Source organism: Syngnathus floridae, chromosome 20 (assembly GCF_059516105.1).
Source record: "Syngnathus floridae isolate MCC-2025c chromosome 20, RoL_Sflo_1.0, whole genome shotgun sequence".
Lineage (NCBI taxonomy): Eukaryota > Metazoa > Chordata > Actinopteri > Syngnathiformes > Syngnathidae > Syngnathus > Syngnathus floridae.
In genome coordinates, this window is record NC_142432.1 from 7138750 (window position 1) to 7158302 (window position 19553).

Sequence of the window (19553 nt, forward strand, 5' to 3'; positions counted from 1 at the left end):
CGGGCCACCCCAGAAGTCCCTGACAAGAAAGGGAGGAATGTGAGCACTTGGATGTTCTCCACGAGGACGACGGTGCCAAGTGTTGTCAAGCCCTTCTTGTTTGCCCCTCACACACAAATTTGATTTTGTTTTTTTTTTTGTTTTTTTGTCTGTGCTTCCCATTTGTTTTCTGTTTAGAAGAGGAAAAAGGTTTCACGCCCTCCTGTGTTTATTTAAACACGTGTACGCCCAGACAGTGTGTCTCCCGCGATAGTTCCGGTCCATAAAGCAGGTGAGGTCGACAAACATTCATTTACTGACCATGTGCTCAAATGTGGGCGGACGGACGTTCGTAATGACTTCTGCGTGATGGTCCCGGGAGGTCAAGCGACAATAATAACCTTCATCTCCACCACCATCATCATCACAGGGTGAGACATCTGCATGACCTCACAAATAAGTGAAGTTATCTTTCATTTGGTCTTTCTTTCGTTGGGGTCGGCCGTCGTCGTATGTAAACACACAGTCAGTGTTGTCCGACACGCCTTTCTTAAACGTGCATGTACGTACCTGAGAGCGGTCCTCCATCACTGCCTATGGACAAATACCCTTCTGGGTTTCCTGTCACGGGTGTCAAGGTGACATCTATATGGGGAATGCAAACTGCGGTGGTCGCCGTGGTGACGCCCAGTTGCCATGACTTCCAGTCGTTTGTTTGACAAAACCATCCATCTCGCTGGAAATGTGCCCAAACTCACCAGTCTTGGGTTTAGGATTGGTTTTCGGTTCTATGGAAAGTTTTGGGCTCTGGGTTTACGATTTGGTTTCACAAAGCGGGGCTTTAAATTGACCATATTAACCATAATCAATGTCGTTCATTCATCAAAATAAAATATTTCATGACAATTTTTGGCACTTGGAATTAAGCTAACAGGTGACCTCATACGAAGCGTGCTAATTGCCGCGACTCGGACAAAACTTCCCCAACCCGGCCCCTCCCCAGCATCATTGTTCCGCCTAATGAGCAACTCTGCAGCGGCGCGTTATGAATCGTGTCTTTTGTCCACCATGTTGACCACGTCCCGAGATGTGTGACGCATGAGTCACTCTTGGTGGATGTTTGACTTGGCATCTGTCGCCACCACGCAATTAGCGGGCGGATGTGCCACCGAAATACACTAGTAGGACGTTGAGCGTGCACCAAAACGCCTCCGTCATGCGGCTGTTAAGTTACGCCACGAGGAATGTCACCTGATAAGAGCTGCTTAAAAAAAAAAAAAAAAATGTCAGCAAACATTGTAATATGATAACGCAATGTGATATGACAGCGGTCACAGCTGTGTGGATGGGCCTTTATTTTTTTCTAGTTTCTATTGTCGCGACCGGTTTCTGTTGACACACACTTTGGGCGGCTTTTGCTTTTGATGGATGACTTGCTTGACAACAGGTTGAACACAAAATGGTCGCCAGGCCTCCGTAAAAGCGGTTAGGAATGTGTGCGGAAGGTTGGAGGGGGAAAAAAAAACAAAAAACACTGCCATTCCGATATCCAACGTGCTGTACCGGATTAAATGAGAGAGCGAGACGTCATTCAGGGCTCAGAGTGCTTTTATAAGTGCAGAAAAATGACAATTTGGTCACTAAAATGGACATTCCTGCTCATTGAACACAACAAAACAGCAGAAATACAGGAGCAGGGACAGCATTACACATCGATGATTTGATTGTCTAGTTTTCTGTCAATGGAGTCAATACCTGAAAAATACTCACCAACCACAACCGTACGAAAATACTAAAAACATTTTACTTTAGTAATCCCACTGGCTAACCGTGTAACAGATTATTTTGACCTCAAATATGCTTACTATTTTGATTGTTTTTTTTCCTTTTGTTTACAGTTGTGCAGTAAATATGGTGACTAAATCAATGAATATATCAACAAATAAAGTGACGCCATACTTGAGGCTAGAGATGACCTCCAGCTGTCAGCCAGTGCAATCTCGAGTCAGTTCTTAAGAAAAACCAACAACAGTAGCAACACATTCAGGGCAAATGTGAAGTCGTTCTGCACGATTTTTTTTTGTGCTACGCGTCTTTCGCAGTGGAGGCAAAAACCTCAAAGGCGCTCACTGACCATTTAGGACAATTCATAAGGTACACTTGCACAATCTCACACGTCCCTGTGACATGAGTTGTTGCTCCATCTGTTGGGGGATGTAGGTCACATCACTCCTTTGAAAGTTTTGACCCCGGAAAAAGTTACAATTATTTTTGGTCCATTTTTGCCTCATATTAGTTAGTATGTTTAATCTTTATTTAGAATGGAAAAAGTTTAGAATTATGACAATTGCATGTTTTTGAGGACCACATTGTTTGTTGAAACTGACTAGATTTTTTTCATGAAATATTGTTTTTTTTTGTTCCAGAAAAAAAGATTTCGGGAATAAAGTTGTAGTGTTAAAAGAATGTTGAGACTTTCCACTTGTGCTATCAGGAGTCACCACAGCGAGTCAGTTTTTTTTTGTATTCCAATACGTTTTCAAGAGAAAATTAATCATATTGCAGCGATAAATCGTTTTTTTTTTTTTTTAAAAGTTATCTTTTTGTAAAAGCTGTTTTTGCACGACAATTCTCCAATTTTATAATCTTATCCGGTTCACTGGCAGCTGGGGCGTCGGCGATGGTGCAGGCATACCTAAAGCGAGGCGGGCGCATCACTTGGTGGAAAGCGCGCCAGCCTTTTCAGCTAAAGTCCCTATGTCGTCCGCTTTGAGCTGCAGCACGGCGTCCCCGGTCGGGTTCCGGTTCTCATCTATCACCTGGGAGTCCTCCTCGAGCTGGAAGTGGCCCCCTTCCTCAGCCACCATCCGGTCAACGCACTCCATCAAGTGAGCCACTTGCTTCCGCTCCTGGAAAACGCAGTTGTTGACCAGTACGTAGCGCCGCCGGCACTTGTCCAGCACGTGTTGCAGCTCAGCGCCCTCGCGGCGGATGTAACGCTCAAGCGAAATGTTCCGCAGCATGTCTGCCCAGGTGAACACCACCAGGACGTGCCGCCACACCCGCTCCCCGAACAGGCCCACGTGCTCCTCAATGCGGGCGCGGTCCACCTCTGTGAACATGCCCACGGGGATGACCAGCAGGAAGGCATGCGGGCCCGGTGGGCACAAGGTGGCGCCATGGGTAATCTCCTTCTTGTAGGAGAGCGGTGTGTCCTGTGACGAGTACCAGCCAGGTGTGTCCACCACGGTCACTGGGCGCCCCGCCACTTCCGTGTGCCGCGTTACGCTAAACTCGGCGGCACGCTCCAACCGGAACTCCTCGCGGCCCAGGATGGTGTTGGCCGTCAAGCTCTTGCCAGGCCAGCGCCAGCCGAGGACTACCAGGCGCATTGGCGACAGTGTCTGTTCGGGGCCGTTACTCTCGCCAGACGCCGTCGAGGTCGCTGAAACATGGTAGAACGGACTCACTTTATTTACACAACATTCAGAATCAAGCTTGAATTGGGGGGGGGGGGGGGGGGGGGAGACTGTCACAATAAAAGTGAAATTGTCCCTTCAGACAAACAAAAACAATTATTTTACTGACAATCTGAAAATTGGACACTTGGTCTGCACCTATCAAATGTTTTTTAATCAATTATTCTACCAATTATCAGGGGAAAGTGGATTTTGCATTTTAAACTATGCCTAGCTACGTTCTGTAACCTATTATCATACTATGAGTAATTTATGATAACATTTATGAGTTTTCTAGAAGTTATGACTTTTCTAGAAGTTTAGGTGTATGTAAACGGATAATCATATCAACATAACCACGATTGTCATGACATCCAATTTCAATTCGAAATTAGGGCTGTCGAAAGTTCTCAAACTGGAATTCGAACTATTTAATATGACAAATGACTTCAATGAAGTAAAAGTGAGCATTTCCTGCCACCACTCACGATGCTTTAAAATGTTATGATATAATATATATATATATATAAAAATCATTAAGACATAAAACGGAACGAACGCATGACTTTTGACCTGTGCGTGGGAGCCCGAAACATGATCTGTTCGAGCTGCCTTTGTTGTGTTTTTGGCGGTCAGAGAATGACACACGGAAATGACAGCGACTATCCCTGCCGGGGTAAAAATAACCAAATTAATAATAGTAATAACTGTAAAAGAAGCCAAGACGAGGTAATTTAAGATATGCCAACGAAGCTTCGATACCCGCGGCGTTTAGTCGGAGGGCTAATAATGTTCGCCTTATTAGTTGGAACTTTCTAAGCCGGCGAGGGTGTCAAAATGGAGACATGTCGCCAACTCACCCGAAGATGGTTCGTGAAATTTTCCTGCCATAATGTTCCAAATTAAGTCTTGCTAACTTTTGTTGAAGTTGGCGTGTGTAGTTTCGGTAGCGTCGGCGAAAGTACGGAAGCGCTTTTGCTTCTTCCTGCTTGGTGACCTCACTGTCAGAAACGCTCACTTCCCAGGGACTCTAACTGGGGGGTGGGGGGGCTATTAAAATAATTATTCCATTAAATTGACTTTAGAATGATCAATAATCACTCGTCGAATGATTTAGACACACAGGAGAATTTGTTTACACTTCAGTTATGAAATGACCCACTTTTCCACCATGGGACAATCCTCACGCGAGATATTTGTCTATCGCGACGGTTCGGTCGCACCCACTGTACGCGGCGGGCCCACAGGGGAAGCCTGGGAATTGTAGTCTTTACCGTAGATTGGTCGCTCAGCCCACAACGACCCCCCTCCCCTCAAAACTCCCTGAACGTTTGCCTTTGCTTTTTTTTTTTCGTCATCATATTTTTTTCTGGTGACATTTCCTGAATTGAACACGAGAGTTCCCGACGACGTTTCTCGTCTGACGAGATTGCTTCTCGTAAGCAAAGTAGAACAACTACATTTCCCAGTGTGCACCTGTACCTGTTTGACACCGTATTCTTCATGGCGTCTGGTCGAAATCTTCGGGCTGCTTACCTTCTGACGTACAGATAATCTGTCACAGTTTTAACGGTAAACGACATTAGTTCTTCGAATCTTCTAATGTTCTGGAATATGTGCATTGTATTCAGGATGTTTCTAACGGTTTGTCCAAGGAGGTTCGTCGTGCGTTGTTTCCTCACTGCAACAACGCAATCTTTGCCTTAATGTTGAGTGGGGCTTTGATTGTTTAGAGCAAAACATGACGACCTACAGCCAACATTGTATGTCTTTGGATTACAAGGCGCTTGTCACTATGGAAGTGGCCCAGTCGCCCGTTACGGACGAGCAGAGGCATTTGACCCAGCTGAGGTTCGACGCCGCTGTCAAAGTCATCAAGAGTTTGCCTCCGAATGGTGAGTCAAACAACAACAGAACTGGAGGAGGTCGTTAGGGCCAGTCTAACCAGTCGACTGTTTGATCACGTCGTTGACGCCATAGCTTTGCATTGCACTGGATTTAAAAAGGCCTAATCCACTTTGCAAAGCAGACTTTGGCAACAATGCCGTTGCGAACCACATTGACAGTCTACAACATTTTTTTCAGGTTCTTTTCAGCCTTCCAATGACATGATGCTCAAGTTCTACAGTTACTACAAGCAAGCCACTGTGGGCAAGTGCAACATCGCCCGGCCTGGATTCTGGGATGCCGTCGGCAAAGCTAAATGGTAGGACAACAACAATCAGTGTACACATTGCGCAGCACATTGCTCTCTGCCCTCAGACGACATGCGTTGTTCATTTACTGGATTTGCCGATCTGTGGACTTGAAGCCTCGCTGGCCGCAGGCCACACAAAGAGCTTCAAAATGAGTTGAAAATGCCACTCGAGCTCTTACTTGCACGTTCCCTTGCCATTCCATGACATTTTGGAAGAAGTTGCATGAGACCGTTGGGAAATTATAAGAATTATTTTGGGAGTGCTGGTGGCAATGGCTGGCCTAAAATGAAAAATAAACAAAGGCACTCCATGTGAACGCTGAATGATGCAATTAATGCTTTAATTGTGTGCGCTTTGGATAATCAAGGAATGCATGGAACTCTCTGGGTGAAATGACCAAAGAGGAAGCGATGGCAGCCTACGTTGACGAAATGAAGCTGGTACGTTTTCTTCCCGAAGGTGTCATTTTCTGACGAGTTGAACTCAACTATGGATTTTTGCGTGTAGATTTTGGAGGGCATGCCCGTGACAGGCGAGGTCGAGGAACTGCTGCAGACCTTGGCACCTTTCTACGAAGTGGTAGACGAGAAGAAAAAGATCACACAAATATCAGACCTCAGCACAGGTTGTGCATAACTGACACACCCAACACATGCTAGAGGCGAGGCGTGCTTGCTTCAAGCATTTTATTAGTCAGAGTCACCTATCTTAATGCCAACAGGAATGATGTCATGGGAGTTCACTGAATTGCAATCTTTCAATGTAATTGTTTTTATTTTGCAATCTGTCTCCTGTCGCATGCACTCTCAGCTCGTTTGACACAGTTTGCTAGGCAGCTGGAAGGCAAGTACATGTGACTGTGTTTTGAATCGAATAGCTGTTAGTGCCAGTTAGCCACCAGTGCTAGGTAGCAGCGAAGACTTCCTAGCTTGGGTTCTTTTTGTGCTCTTGTTGCTTGACGCACACACAGAGGAACCTCTGAGATCAGTCCCCACCCCCTAGTTTCCAAGGCAAAGAAAAAGCATTTTTGAGAGCAATGTCATGGACTGAATAGCGCTATTACGTTTTTTGTGAACTTCAGAGGTTCCACTGTGAAATTCTTATAAAGCCTGCAATCTTGGGAAATAATGACCAACAGGAAAAGTGTTGTGGCATCATTAGGTGCCAGAAAAAGTTCCGCCGGCATTTAAGGTGACGGCACGTTGTGTGGCCGACAGGTTTCGGCTCGGCTCTGAGCACCGTGTCGTCAAAGAGCATGGCCAAGAGCATCGTCAGAACCATGGAATTGAACGGAACACTGGAGACTCGGCCCGCCAAGCCCGCGCCTGAGAAAAATAAAGAAACATCTGACGACGACTCTCAGGAAGACGACGACGAGGTCAAAAAAGGTAATCCGATTGAGGCTACCTGAGAAATTGTTTTGCTGACGAGGTTCGTTCGCAGGCTCGCACCCAAAGAGGAAATCGTCACCGAGAGCGCACAAAGCAGAAACTGGCAAGATGGCCAACGGCATGGCGCATCTGACAAACGGCGACCGCATGCTCGCGCCTCCGGATGTACCAGACGCTCAACCTCTGCTGAACGGCCACCATGCCGGTGCGTTTTTCTGTGTGGCATTTCACACCAGCCCAGTCCCTTCACGACAGCCTTTTAATGAAACACTGGCAGACTGTGACCTTTCTGTGTTGACGTTTCCCACCCCTCCCAGACGCCATCAAAGATGTGATGGGCCCCGCTCAGCTCGCCAGTGACTCGGACAGTGAAGTCTATTGTGACTCGGTGGACCAGTTTGGACAGGATGAGGCAAGAACTCATTGCGGAAATGCTACATGTACAACTATGACATGACCAAAGCACATATTATTCTTGATTATTCATAAAGAGCACTGAGCAGAATTGCTCTCTAAATGACCTGGAGGAGGAGGAGGAGACTGTGGACAGCAAGGACCCACAGGGGGCGCCGCAGGGCATCAGGTGCGGCGGCGAGGACGGAGAGGCCGGCGGGAGCATGACGCAGAGGCCCAGACTCAACGTGGAAATGGCAAACTCTGTCATCGGAGGCGGCAGAGGTAAAAGATATTATGAGATGCTGTTGTTAAGTTCCTGAACAGGAATTATTAGCTTAGAAAAAAGTCATTTCGATTTTGGGTTTTTAGGCTCCAGGTCTCAAAGCCACGGGCTCAGGGCGCTGAAGCCCACCCACGAAAGCGGCGGGGACGACAACGGCGGCGGTGGCGGCGGCGAGCGTCGTGGCCACACACATGTGGCCAGCCTCAATGAGCAGATCGTGGCGGCGCTGGCCCAATTGCAGGAGGATATGCGAAGTGTCCTGGAGAGGCTCCACACGCTGGAGGCCCTCAGCGCCACGCAGGTCCCAAATTTTTTTTTCCATTTATCCAAAATAATACAATAGAAAAGCACGTCACAGCAAGATTTAATGGCCGCCAGTGAATGGTTAACATTTGTCCTTTTCTTTGCAGGCCCGGTCAGCAGTCCTGTCTCCTTGTCACCCGTCCACAACAGTCAATAAGAACAGCCGGGTACTTTTATTTTTCATTTGATTTATTATTATTTATTTTTTGCTAGCAATGACTATTTCCCCCCCCCCTATTTTTCGTATGTTGTAGAGACCAGCGTGGTGGCCTCTTGACATTTCTCCCAGCAGTCTGGCCTTTGCCGTTGCATGGCCCTTCGTGGTGCACTGGATCATCAGCCTCTACGTGCAGAGGAGAAGGTACTTTGCTCCTTCATCATCATCATCATCATCGGGTTGGACTAAACCTGCTGCTTTACTCAAAATTCCCAGCCATATTCATTTTCTTTTTGTCTTTTTCCCCCCTGAAGACGACTGAACTGAAAGAAATGAGGAAATGGCCACCAAGAAGAATCCTCGCCAGTGACCTTTTAGCAGGTTGGATAAACCGCTTTCTACGTTTGCTTTTGCACTAAAGAAGGAGAAAAGAGTCTTGTGAGTAAACGTGCATACTAAAGAATGTGATGATGATGATGTTGTTAAGGCGGTTCCCATAGCAACTAGGGCTTACTTTGCACAAAGCGGGCCAGATTCTGTTATGAGCTTGATGTGATTTTTAATCTTTCACTTTAGTCGCCCGGAGCAATGCTGCTAAAACAAAAGATGTAACCATTTGGTAGTTTAGAAGAAAGATTGAGAATTACTGTACTGTGTGACATTCTTTGTAATTCTGCGTTGATAGGTAGGGTTGAGAAAAAACATTTTTGGTAAATTCCTATGGTAATTTAAGATGGGGAATTTGGGAAATATTTCAAATAGGAAACATTCATCAAATGAATGAAATCAAATAAATTTGACTCATAAATCACTCAAAACCTCCCTTTCTGAAAATACCACAAAGGTCCTTTTTAAAGTGTCCCTAAAAATTCCCATAGGAAGTTTCCAACCTTGAAAATGTTGCAACCTTACATGTTAAGTTGATATTTATTGCGTTTAGCAGCTCAACAACCGTGCGGCATTTCGGTTCATCCTGGTGGTCTCCACGTAGAAAGTGCCTCGACATTTTTAGGTGCACACCTTGTAGCAAATGGACCAAATGAATACGAATAACATGAACTCAACCCAGTAAAATCTAATTTGCTTGTACTCTGAACACAAACTGACTTTTTGTGACAGCCATTCAATTTACCCGTTCAAATATAATATTTTAAGTGTGTTATGTATTAAGGAGTATATTAGCCGGATTTGCAGAAGCACTAATCCTTCAAAGAGCCATTTGTTTTAATAACAGAATATATCAAGTGATAGTTTCTACTGAAATATGTATGCATGTCATAATCCAAGCCTCAAATAAAAGTTTCATAATGCAAAAGTGACGTGACTTGTTTGAAAAAGGCTGCAGAAGAGATGTTACAAACACGTTTTATTTGCATTTCTCTTTCTGACATAAAAGCAGCAGCTTTGTGTTTGGAAGCAGCGTTTCGAATTACAATAACAAGACAAAAATACAGAAATGTTGTATATATTAGCATTCTCCAGCAAGTGCTACCCTTACTTTAAACTTCAAAGAAATGCCACAGAAAAACTAAACCGACACCCGTATGGGAAACTGATAAATATAAGAACTTCATGAAATAAAAATCATATAAGTAGTGATTGCACATACGTTTTTTTTTGTCTTAACTGCAGTTAAAATGATGATGGCGACTAACAGGAACTGAAGGTGGCCATGTCGATGTGCTGGGCGTTGTTCCTGGCCTCAAAGTAGGACGTGTCCGTCTCGTCGTTAGGCTGCGGGATAAACGGCATGGGTTGCTTGTGAAGGTTCTCCCAATCGCAGCCCTCGAACAGTGGGTGGAGCTTCAGTTCTGTTGGGGGGTGGGGTTCAAATAAAATCTGAGCATGGGAAAAATCTGGATCAGGTGTGAGCAACCAATGTTGTTTTAAACCTTTGAGTCCCGCCCGTTTGGTCTTATCCATGGTTAAGAGGATTTCAATGGTGTCGCTGGCATCGTCCGACAGCGCTTCGTCTCCCTCGGGCCAGGGGATGTCTGAAAAAAAGTTTTAAAAAAAATTACATTTTGATTTGAACAAGTGGCTTAAAAAAAAACAACATTGCAGCCACCTCTGTTGAGAATATTCTTGAAGACCAGTTGCGGCGTCTCATCATTGAAGGGCGGCACGCCGGTGAGGAACTCGAACAGACACACACCTAGCGCCCACCAGTCCACCATGCAATCTGAAAAGTCGTCTCAGATAAGTCATCCTAAAATTTCACCCGGCTGACTCATCATATATCAAAAATAACACCAAAGAAAAGGCAGCTGACAGTCACCATAAACTCAAACCATAGTCAAACTAAATTGCTGTCCATTTCCACTTTAGACGGTGTTTTCCGTCAGTGGCTAAAAGTTCTACTTTGAACAACAACGCAGCCCCAGGTGAGCAGAAATTGCGTTAACTTGCATCTTAGCCTTTAGCGTGAGCTCCATGTTAATAGATCCAAACGGCCCCGGTCATTTGCAACCTGCTGAAGCCGAGCCAAAAATCACAGGGCGGAATTAGACAAAGTGTGTTAGCGGCGGGCCATGCGAGCGAGCACGCTTGTGCGCAAACGTGATTTTCCTTACCGCATCCACGCCTTCCTGGAACTCACAAAGAAGTGCTGTGAGATCAGTGAAAGCTAAAGGACACGATACAAGTACGTACAGTGGCCACCCACTGTGCCGCTGCCATTTCAAAGAAAGCTGCATCCGCTCTTACCGTGAGGCGTTTGCAAAAGCAGCTCCGGAGCCAAATAGTCGGGGGTCCCTAAAATGTGTGCCCCCTCCATGGGCTGAGCCCCGCGTCGCACGCTCTTGGGAGTCCGTAAGGGGGTTTGCGAGGTGGACATGGTCCGAGGAGTCTACAAGGAGGAGATGCACAATCACGTAAAATAACTACATTTCAGTAAGAAAGAAAGGTAAGAAAATATTTATGTACAAGCCCACCAGATAAAGCGAACTTCCAGAGCTGATCTTCCTCTGAACCGGTGTGGTGAGGCAGATATCGGATGAGGACGCGTCCAAAGTGGAGCCCACGCTGAGTCGCGACACGTTGGAGCGGTTGATGGAGCTGCAGTAGCTCCGGAACGCCACCACGGGCCGCAGGAAGGAGCACTCGGGTCGGCCGAGGGACGCCGGCGTACCTGCGGTGCGGGGCGACGAGGACAAGGAGCGAGTCCGTCGAAGGGATGACTCGGTGCCTTTTTCAGGGGAATGTAAGGCACTACTTTGGGCGGGTCCGACGGGTTCCGGTGGGGCATGACTGTCGATGGGCAGTGACGTCTCCAGCACCGAGACGTCAAAGTCCAGAGTCAAACTCCGGCAAAGCCCGCTGCCAGGGAGAGATGGATAATGGTGAAGTGTGTTTAAGACTTTTGTTAACATGCACAATTACCTGCTTTGCGGCGACGCGAAGCTGCTTTCTAACGACTTCATGTTCTCAAAGTTGTCCTCGAGAGCCGATTCTTTCGTTTCGCAAAAAAGGCTCTTGGCCACGGTGACCGGATTGGAGGGCTTAGGGACGACGGCGCTGTTCTGGCCGGTGATCGCGATCCCCACGCCGGAGAAGGCTCCGGTCAGGCCAGTGTGAGCGGCGGAGGTCTCGCAAGGGACGTGGGAGCATCGTTTGTCGCTCTTTTTGGCGAGGGGCTCCACAGCTTCCGGGCTTACTTGCACCTCGGAAAATGGACGCTTGGCAGACGGCGCGGAATGAGAGCCGGTTTCTGGCTTGCCGCTCGGCTCCCGCTTCTCGGGGGACTCTAAATGTCCTCTTGCCTTCTGTTGGTTTGGCTCATTTTCCTTCTAGAGAGCACAGAAAAGAAATGATATTTATTATCTCATTGCATTTTCAGGATTATTATCACATTTATCTGACCTCCTCAAACTCCCACAGTGGGCTGATGCCTCCTTCTGTGTCGGTGGTGCTGCCCGCGCTCATGGTCTCCATGCGCTTCCTGGTTTTCATCAGCATGGGCGTCAGATTGACGGCCAAGCTGTGCGGACTAAACATGAAGCTGTGCGGCCCTGTGAAGAATATCTTTTATAGACAAGCTACAACATTCTAATTTTGTTTAAATCATCAGGTGATTTTTTTTTCCCCGTCTCGCTATCAAGTGGGATGGTCTCCCTTATGGATCAGGACCAAACCGATACGGTGGGAACAGCACCTTTCCTCCAGGCAGTGCACGCCGGTGAGCTCATGGTCTCCTTTGCCGTATCAGAAGGGGAGCCAAGGGAGTTATTCTTCCGCATCATTTTGCCACAGGACATGGCCGAGGTGCTGCTGTGGCGTTTATTTTGGTCTGCCGGGGTATTCTGCGCTTGAGGGAATCATAAGTCAACGACAAACGAGACCATGTGGGGAAAAAAAAAAGGATGGAATTCCCACTCACAAAACCAAGTGAGGTGATCAAGGACATGACTTGACCCGGCGTGCGAGAGTAATTTGTGGGTTTGGACACGGATGGTGTGTTTAGGATATCTGTGAGTTGCAGTTCTGAGAAAGAAAAAAAAAATCAATGATAAAGTGGTCAACATTCCATATGCCCCCTGTAAATCTGTTTGGACTTACCTCTACCAAGCTTCACTTTGGAAAGCCCAAAATCAGTTAACTTGATGTGACCCTCGTTGGAAATGAGCATGTTGTCTGGCTTTAGGTCCCTAAAAAGGCAAAAAGTGACACAATGCATTTGCACCCATGCCGCCTTGAACTCCATACATACGTCATCCCAACCGGTTTGTACCTATGGATGATGCCATGGCGGTGGAGGTAGTCCAAAGCAAGGCCAATCTCAGAGATGTACTTAACCGCCATGTCCTGGTCGAAATATCCACAGACGTTAAGGAGAGACTTCACATCTCCTCCAATGAGGTACTCCATCACCTTCAATGGCAAAAGAGTCAATTTGACATCACAGAAAAATTTCGGTGATTGTGATCTTGCAAGATTGGTGAGTTACCAAGTAGATTTTGGTGGCTGTCTGGAGAGAATAAAACAGGTGAACCACGAAGGGACTTTTGCTCAAAGCCAGTGCGTTTCTTTCCGCCTTCATTTGGCCCGTCATGTTTTTATCCACCATGTCTGCTTTATTCATGGCCTACAAGCGGTTGATTGCAACTTTGTAAAGCAATCGTAAATACGATACAGTAAAGCAAATATCCACTCACCTTAATGGCATATAACTGGGAATTGCATTTCTTCCGTGCAAGATAAACTTTGCCAAAAGCACCGCGGCTGATTGGTTTCAAACTGACGAAATCTTCGATCTTTGGTAGCGTGATCAACCCAACTCTAGAATTGGGAGTAGATTTGTGCTTTTCCTCCGTGTCCATCGTGTTAGTGTTTTTTCTCCCTCTCTCTAAAAGCCACCAACTAGCCTAAAATAAACATTCGCATGTTGGACAAGAGTTGCTGTTTGTTTTGAAATTTGAATTCAGCACCCTTCACCCTGGGTCCTCTGACCTCTATTGAGGTAGGCAAGCAGACGCCTGTTCATAATTATACAGGAATTATTGTGTTTTCGAATACCGCCGGTGTCGGTGCCATATGTGATCGGGCTGGCATAACGAACATTTTCATAATCAGGGGAAAAAAAAAAAAAAGGTCGTCAGTCACAGTGGCAACGCAAGATGTTTGATGGTGGCCTCGGCGCCTGCTAATAATGTCACGTTTTAATTGCATATTTCTGTAAAATAATGATTTGCCTATGTGTTTGTCACCCCAGGCTGTTGTATTCATACATATCAAATTAAGACGAGGGATAAAAATTGTCATTTGTTTTTCTCGCTCAGCATTCGAGTGACGTCATTTTGTAGTATTTTTCATAAGCATTGGATGTCAAGAGGAGTTGTCTGTCGGCGTTGTTAGCCAACCAGCCGAAAGTCGTTGTGTTACAAGAACAACACCGATTTGGGACTACAAGTTCCTTTAAAAGCACACGAAGGACTTCTCCTCGTACATTTACGTTCCACTTTTGTGTTTTATTCAGCCAAAATGTTTTCCCTGTCGTCGTTTCAGCCACAGCAGGTAAGCGAGGTGCTCTGTTTTTTTTGTTGTTGCCCTAGCTAGTTAGCTCATATCGAGCAAAATTCCTCTTATGTAATATCATTTTGGTCGCCTGATGAAGTATTTTCTGGTTTATTAACTGTACCGTGGTGTGTACTTGTCAAGGCTGTTCTTCCTGCCTCTTTTATCGCAAATATTTGGCTAATATTAGCATAAACGCGTGTGTTCGTTTCACCGTCGGACCATGCTTACGTCACCAATTCAGTAATCAAGGGTGATTTTTGCATCTGTCAAATTAAGAGAAAGGGGAAATAAATGGTGAACCTTAATGTAAAGTAAAATAACGATCGCCAGTTTAAGATTACACAACTGCCATTCGTGGACGAGAAGTTACGTGGAAACTGTTATGTAAATACATACACACGTGACAGAAGTACTAATGCTCTGTACCAATGGTACTATTAACTACGTATATTAAAACAAGTACCAAAGGAAGTGCTGATTCAATTTCTGTGCTTGAGCAAAGTTTTTTTTTTTTCGTTTGTAACTATATACTTAAATTTGTACTTTGGAATAAACTGTGTTAAGATAACAGGTGCCCACTTGAAGGTGAAGTCACATTGAAGAATTCTCTGACATAATGTAGTTCCATATATGATTGACAGTGTTATGTGTCGTGTCACCCACCCCTTCATTAGATGATTGTGCCTCTCAACCAGCTCATTGGCGCCCTCCACTCACTGAAGAACACTGCCACGGCATCAGTGCAGACCCTGCACAAAGACTTCAGCCCAGACCACACCGCACATGCAAAAGAGGTGAGTTTACAATTTTGAATGTGCCTTGGTGACTGTTAAGTGATCATGATGTTTGCTTCATAAGGATACATGTTTTATAATTTTTCTTCTCACTCTTGTAGCCCAACGCAATTCTTCGAGAACTGGGTGTGTCAGACATTCGAGGCAGTCACCTGGACGAGCTACTGGACAGGTTACTGCCCACGTTGGGCTCGGAGGAGCCGCCTGCCGTCCCCTCGGTATGGAGGACGAGTCACGTTTCGGCGCACAGCTTCTTTCACAACAAGCACGGTTAGTTGCTCAGTGATAATGAAGTAAGCATCTCTGTCCACATTTTAAAAAGAAAAATACAGTTTATGATGAAAATGTTTTGGTTTGTCATAGGGTTTGCACACAGAAGATTTTTTGTCTCGCCAGTATTCCACAGGCAAAATCACAGACCTCTACGAGACGTTTGCACTGAGCTTCAGTTTTTACCCTGTTAGTAACACCTCACCATTAGTGCATTACAGACCCACAGATTTTTTTTAAAGTCATTTGTTGTGCTTTGTTTGGGGCTTTGTTCAGTGTGGATCCAGAGTCGAGATTTCAAGACTCTTAGACCAAAGAGCAGAAAGACGGCGTCCGGTGACGATGTTCCGACTGAGTCCGATCCTTATACACCGGCTTTCATTAAGGTCGGGAGCTTACCTCACTCCTCACATTTAATACATTATGTGTGGTGCGACACCTTGCTTGGGTTCTTTCAAAAATGACTTTTTGATCTCCTTGAAGGATACCAACTGAAAAGGCAAGTCCAAAATGTCATGAGTAATATCTCCTTTGTTTCCTTATAGGGGTTTCTGACGAGGGAAAAGGGTGCAGAGGCTCATTCGTTGGACCAACTGACAAAAAGCAGGAACCTTCCACAGAACCAAGAAGAGACCTTCAAGTTGGGCTTCTCTGAGGGCTTCATGCGATCGCAGGCCTACACACAGAAGACGCAAGGCAGGATGCTGATTCCCTTTTCCCAGCAAATTTCTTTTCTGATATTTTTGTTTCAACTTTGCTCCATTTGTAGATTCATTGAGGAGAACCAGATTTGTGCTGTTGGTGCTTCTTCTACTCGGCATTTATGGTCTGTCCAGATCCCCATTTCTCTCGGGTAAAGGCTCCTTTTCTGATGCTGGTTTGTCCCTTTTCCTCCTCTTAAATGATCTGACAGCCACATGCACGCATACCCTAACCCTCGTAGTTACATTCTATATAAATTCTACAAAACACTGAGTAGGTTTGTGTTTTCATAGTGAGGTTCCGCACCACATCGGGCCTGGACTCGGCCATCGACCCTATCCAAATGAAGAATGTGACATTCGAGCACGTTAAGGGAGTGGAAGAGGCAAAGAATGAGCTGCAGGATGTTGTGGAATTCCTCCGGAACCCGCACAAGTTCACAGTTTTGGGTGGGAAGCTGCCCAAAGGTATTCCAGGTTTCCCATCCAGTTCTGCCCAATCTCTTCGTTTTTTTTAATCCAATCTTCATGCAGGAATCCTCCTGATCGGGCCGCCAGGCACTGGGAAGACACTGCTAGCCCGGGCGGTCGCCGGCGAGGCGGACGTGCCTTTCTACTATGCCTCTGGTTCTGAGTTTGATGAGATGTTTGTGGGAGTGGGTGCCAGCCGCATCAGAAACCTATTCAGTAAGGTTCAGGGAAAGCGATTGATTGATGTAAATGCAGCCCAGCATGGCCAAATCTCAAAGCAATAACTGATGGTACTTCTAGTAAATCCCACCCCCTCTTTCATTTAACTAAGCAGAGCCATGAAAAATTACTTGAATGATGATTGTAATGATTGCCCTCAAAGGGCCAGACAGTATAAAATAATTAAATGTTAACCAAGTGTAATCTAATCCCAAACACAAGTTTTTCTTGGTCACATTCTCTGTTTGTATCGACAGAGGAAGCCAAAGCCAATGCGCCTTGCGTCATCTTCATCGACGAGCTGGACAGCGTCGGAGGGAAGAGGATCGAGTCTCCCATGCATCCGTACTCCAGACAAACCATCAACCAGCTGTTGGCCGAAATGGACGGGTCAGTCAGTCCTTCTGTGGTCATCACCCCGAGGATCTTTTATTTGGAAGAAGATATTTGATCATATTTGGACATAGGGTTGTCAAACGTTTCCAATGAAGTTCAGTGTGTCATGTTGGGTTGTTTTCTGACAGGTTTAAACCAAATGAGGGCGTCATCGTCATCGGTGCTACCAACTTTGCAGAAGCCCTGGATAAGTACGTTTGCAGTTTTAGAATTTTCATTTCCAAATGTCATTCTTCTGCTTGATCAATAATCATCTCCTCGACATCAGCGCTCTGGTGCGACCGGGCAGGTTCGACATGCAGGTGACGGTCCCTCGACCCGACGTCAAGGGACGGACCGAGATCCTCAACTGGTACCTGAACAAGATCAAAGTGGACTCAGGTAGTCTGTCACTAGCACAGTTATGACAATTAGCTCAAACTAATAAAATAACTAAAAGTAAAGTTGAAAAAATTTTGTTATTCATGAAACAAAATAAAAACGTGACTACTTTAAAAAAAGAAAAAGAAAACTAACTCTGCTACAATTTACATTTATAGCATTTACTGTATATAACACTTATAGTCACTTTAAAAAAATACACATAATGAGTAGCTTTTGTCCTCTTTAGTAACAGTGCTCTTTGTTATGTTACAGAGGTGGAGCCTGAAATTATCGCCAGAGGCACGGTGGGCTTCACGGGAGCCGAGCTGGAAAACCTGGTCAACCAGGCAGCCTTGAAGGCGGCGATGGATGGGAAAGAGATGGTCGGCATGAAGGACCTGGAATTCGCCAAGGACAAGATTCTCATGGGTGAGCGAGTGAGGAAGTGAAGCGCAAGGTAGGGAGGAAATGGGTGGGTGTCTTAACAATGGACCCAATTGTTCATTGTAGGCCCTGAAAGGAGGAGCGTGGAGATTGACAAGAAGAACAAGACTATCACGGCCTATCACGAGTCGGGCCACGCCATCGTGGCTTACTACACCAAGGACGCCATGCCCATCAATAAGGCCACCATCATGCCACGCGGACCCACGCTTGGACACGTCAGTCAAAAAAAATTAGATATAGGGGAACCTCTGTTTTTGTTCTGCCCAACTTTTCATATGATTCCGTTTGCAATGAGTTTTAAATTTGAAATCAGACCTTCAAAATAAAAGCATGCAATACAAAAACATTTTCAACACAAACAAGCACAAAATATTTTGACTGCTGAACAAGCCACTCCCCGGCCAAAGAAAGTGCTACTATAGTTGCACCGATTTGGTTTTGGTTTTATTTTTATTTTGTGTTTGTCCTCCAGGTGTCCCTGCTCCCAGAAAACGACCGCTGGAGCGAGACCAGGGCGCAATTGCTAGCCCAGATGGACGTCAGCATGGGTGGGCGAGTGGCAGAGGAGCTCATCTTCGGCGATGACTTCATCACCACAGGTGAGGGATACCCGTGCACTTGCTTTGTGCGCCCTCCTGCCGCCCACTCAAATCGCACCTCATCGGAATCCTCTTTTTTTTAGGTGCATCCAGCGACTTTGACGGGGCAACCAAAATTGCTAATTTGATGGTGACCAGGTTCGGCATGAGTGACAAGGTCAATTCGTCAGTGTGCATTTTCTTAAGGAGGCTATTCAGTGGATGACGATGTCACACGCCTGCTCATTTGGTTCCTATAGCTCGGAGTCATGACCTACGGCGACGTGTCCAAACGAAGTCCTGAGACGCAAGCCGCCATCGAACAGGAAGTTAGGATACTCTTGAAGGTCTGTTGTGCTCCCAACTTTTGATTAAAGCGGTGGAAATTTCACACAAGTAGCTCACTGAATAGTACACGGTGTTTCAAAAATTTTGACACTTAACGTGCAGGAAAATAACAGCTTGTTCTCTGAGGAAAAACTCGTCTTTCTTTTATTAATTTCTCCCATGTTTGTCTGAACTGCCTTAAAACAATTGCATTTGCAGGACTCGTACGAGCGGGCCAAGATCCTCCTGAAGAAGTACAAAAAAGAGCACGAGAAGCTCGCCGACGCCCTCCTCAGGTACGAGACTTTGGACGCCAAAGAGATCCAACTGGTTCTGGAGGGAAAACCGCTGGACCACTAAGATACCACTTCCCTGTACTGTGCAGTCCTCGTGTCTTTTTGTCCTGCACAGTCTCAACCCAGAACGCTGAGTTATTTAAAACTCTCAACTGCTTTTTCTAGTCAATTTTAGATTTATTTTTATCGGTCAGATTGGATGACAAAGTAACCTAATTTCAAGGACAAGACACGAGCACCAGTGCTTCTATTTATTCAACAAGGAAGCTCTGGGTACCTAGAAGGTGCCATTTTGTATAGCCGGGTGCAGTACTTTTTCAGCATCATACCTCCTGAAAAGAGCTACTCTTATTTATTGAAGTGCCCTCCGTTTCCTCTCGGATTCTTGCTCAAATAAAGGTCATTCTTTCTCCACCTGACGATGGTTGTTCATTTTGAACCGAAGGTATCATCCGCAACAGGTAATTTACTGTCATGATCGAACCTGCAATTAGTTCCACAGTCAGACATA

At 45.8% G+C, this 19553-nt stretch overlaps 4 protein-coding genes across 10 annotated transcripts; 2 read left to right on the plus strand and 2 right to left on the minus strand.

Annotated features, from left to right (window-relative positions):
- Positions 1–1569: 1569 nt before the first annotated feature.
- Positions 1570–5075, minus strand: LOC148381092 (GTPase IMAP family member 9-like). 2 transcript variants are annotated; one of them, XM_088363334.1, is made up of 2 exons: positions 4920–5075; positions 1570–3424 (listed from the first exon to the last, which is right to left on the minus strand). In XM_088363334.1, exon 2 carries the CDS (start codon positions 3369–3371, stop codon positions 2694–2696), a length of 678 nt encoding a protein of 225 aa, XP_088219460.1. In that variant the 5' UTR covers positions 3372–3424; positions 4920–5075; the 3' UTR covers positions 1570–2693. The 2 variants fall into 2 exon arrangements, with proteins under 2 accessions (XP_088219460.1, XP_088219459.1); XM_088363333.1 differs by lacking the exon at positions 4920–5075 and adding an exon at positions 4298–4676.
- On the plus strand, positions 4798–9480 carry acbd5a (acyl-CoA binding domain containing 5a). Its single transcript, XM_088363332.1, has 13 exons — positions 4798–5009; positions 5221–5332; positions 5523–5643; positions 6003–6075; positions 6143–6260; positions 6853–7023; positions 7079–7231; positions 7344–7438; positions 7518–7704; positions 7792–8006; positions 8116–8175; positions 8263–8369; positions 8480–9480. Exons 2-13 carry the CDS (start codon positions 5233–5235, stop codon positions 8490–8492), a joined length of 1413 nt encoding a protein of 470 aa, XP_088219458.1. The 5' UTR covers positions 4798–5009; positions 5221–5232; the 3' UTR covers positions 8493–9480.
- A 34-nt stretch (positions 9481–9514) lies between these two features.
- mastl (microtubule associated serine/threonine kinase-like) lies at positions 9515–13703 on the minus strand. Of its 2 annotated transcripts, XM_088363324.1 has the most exons (13): positions 13319–13697; positions 13111–13248; positions 12895–13034; positions 12723–12811; positions 12544–12647; positions 12319–12466; positions 12027–12175; positions 11547–11953; positions 11099–11483; positions 10872–11013; positions 10234–10347; positions 10058–10159; positions 9515–9976 (listed from the first exon to the last, which is right to left on the minus strand). In XM_088363324.1, exons 1-13 carry the CDS (start codon positions 13481–13483, stop codon positions 9816–9818), a joined length of 2244 nt encoding a protein of 747 aa, XP_088219450.1. In that variant the 5' UTR covers positions 13484–13697; the 3' UTR covers positions 9515–9815. The 2 variants fall into 2 exon arrangements, with proteins under 2 accessions (XP_088219450.1, XP_088219451.1); XM_088363325.1 differs by lacking the exons at positions 9515–9976; positions 10058–10159; positions 10234–10347 and adding an exon at positions 10365–10753 and having other exon boundaries at positions 13319–13703.
- An 82-nt stretch (positions 13704–13785) lies between these two features.
- Positions 13786–19461, plus strand: LOC148381095 (ATP-dependent zinc metalloprotease YME1L1-like). 5 transcript variants are annotated; one of them, XM_088363328.1, is made up of 18 exons: positions 13786–14177; positions 14876–14974; positions 15076–15244; positions 15338–15433; positions 15521–15630; positions 15790–15940; positions 16014–16121; positions 16240–16413; positions 16480–16632; positions 16893–17025; positions 17160–17222; positions 17300–17415; positions 17668–17823; positions 17905–18056; positions 18314–18440; positions 18524–18597; positions 18680–18766; positions 18966–19461. In XM_088363328.1, exons 1-18 carry the CDS (start codon positions 14145–14147, stop codon positions 19104–19106), a joined length of 2142 nt encoding a protein of 713 aa, XP_088219454.1. In that variant the 5' UTR covers positions 13786–14144; the 3' UTR covers positions 19107–19461. The 5 variants fall into 5 exon arrangements, with proteins under 5 accessions (XP_088219454.1, XP_088219452.1, XP_088219456.1 ...); XM_088363326.1 differs by having other exon boundaries at positions 13789–14177; positions 14855–14974; XM_088363330.1 differs by having other exon boundaries at positions 13794–14177; positions 14855–14974; positions 16014–16097.
- Positions 19462–19553: the final 92 nt, after the last annotated feature.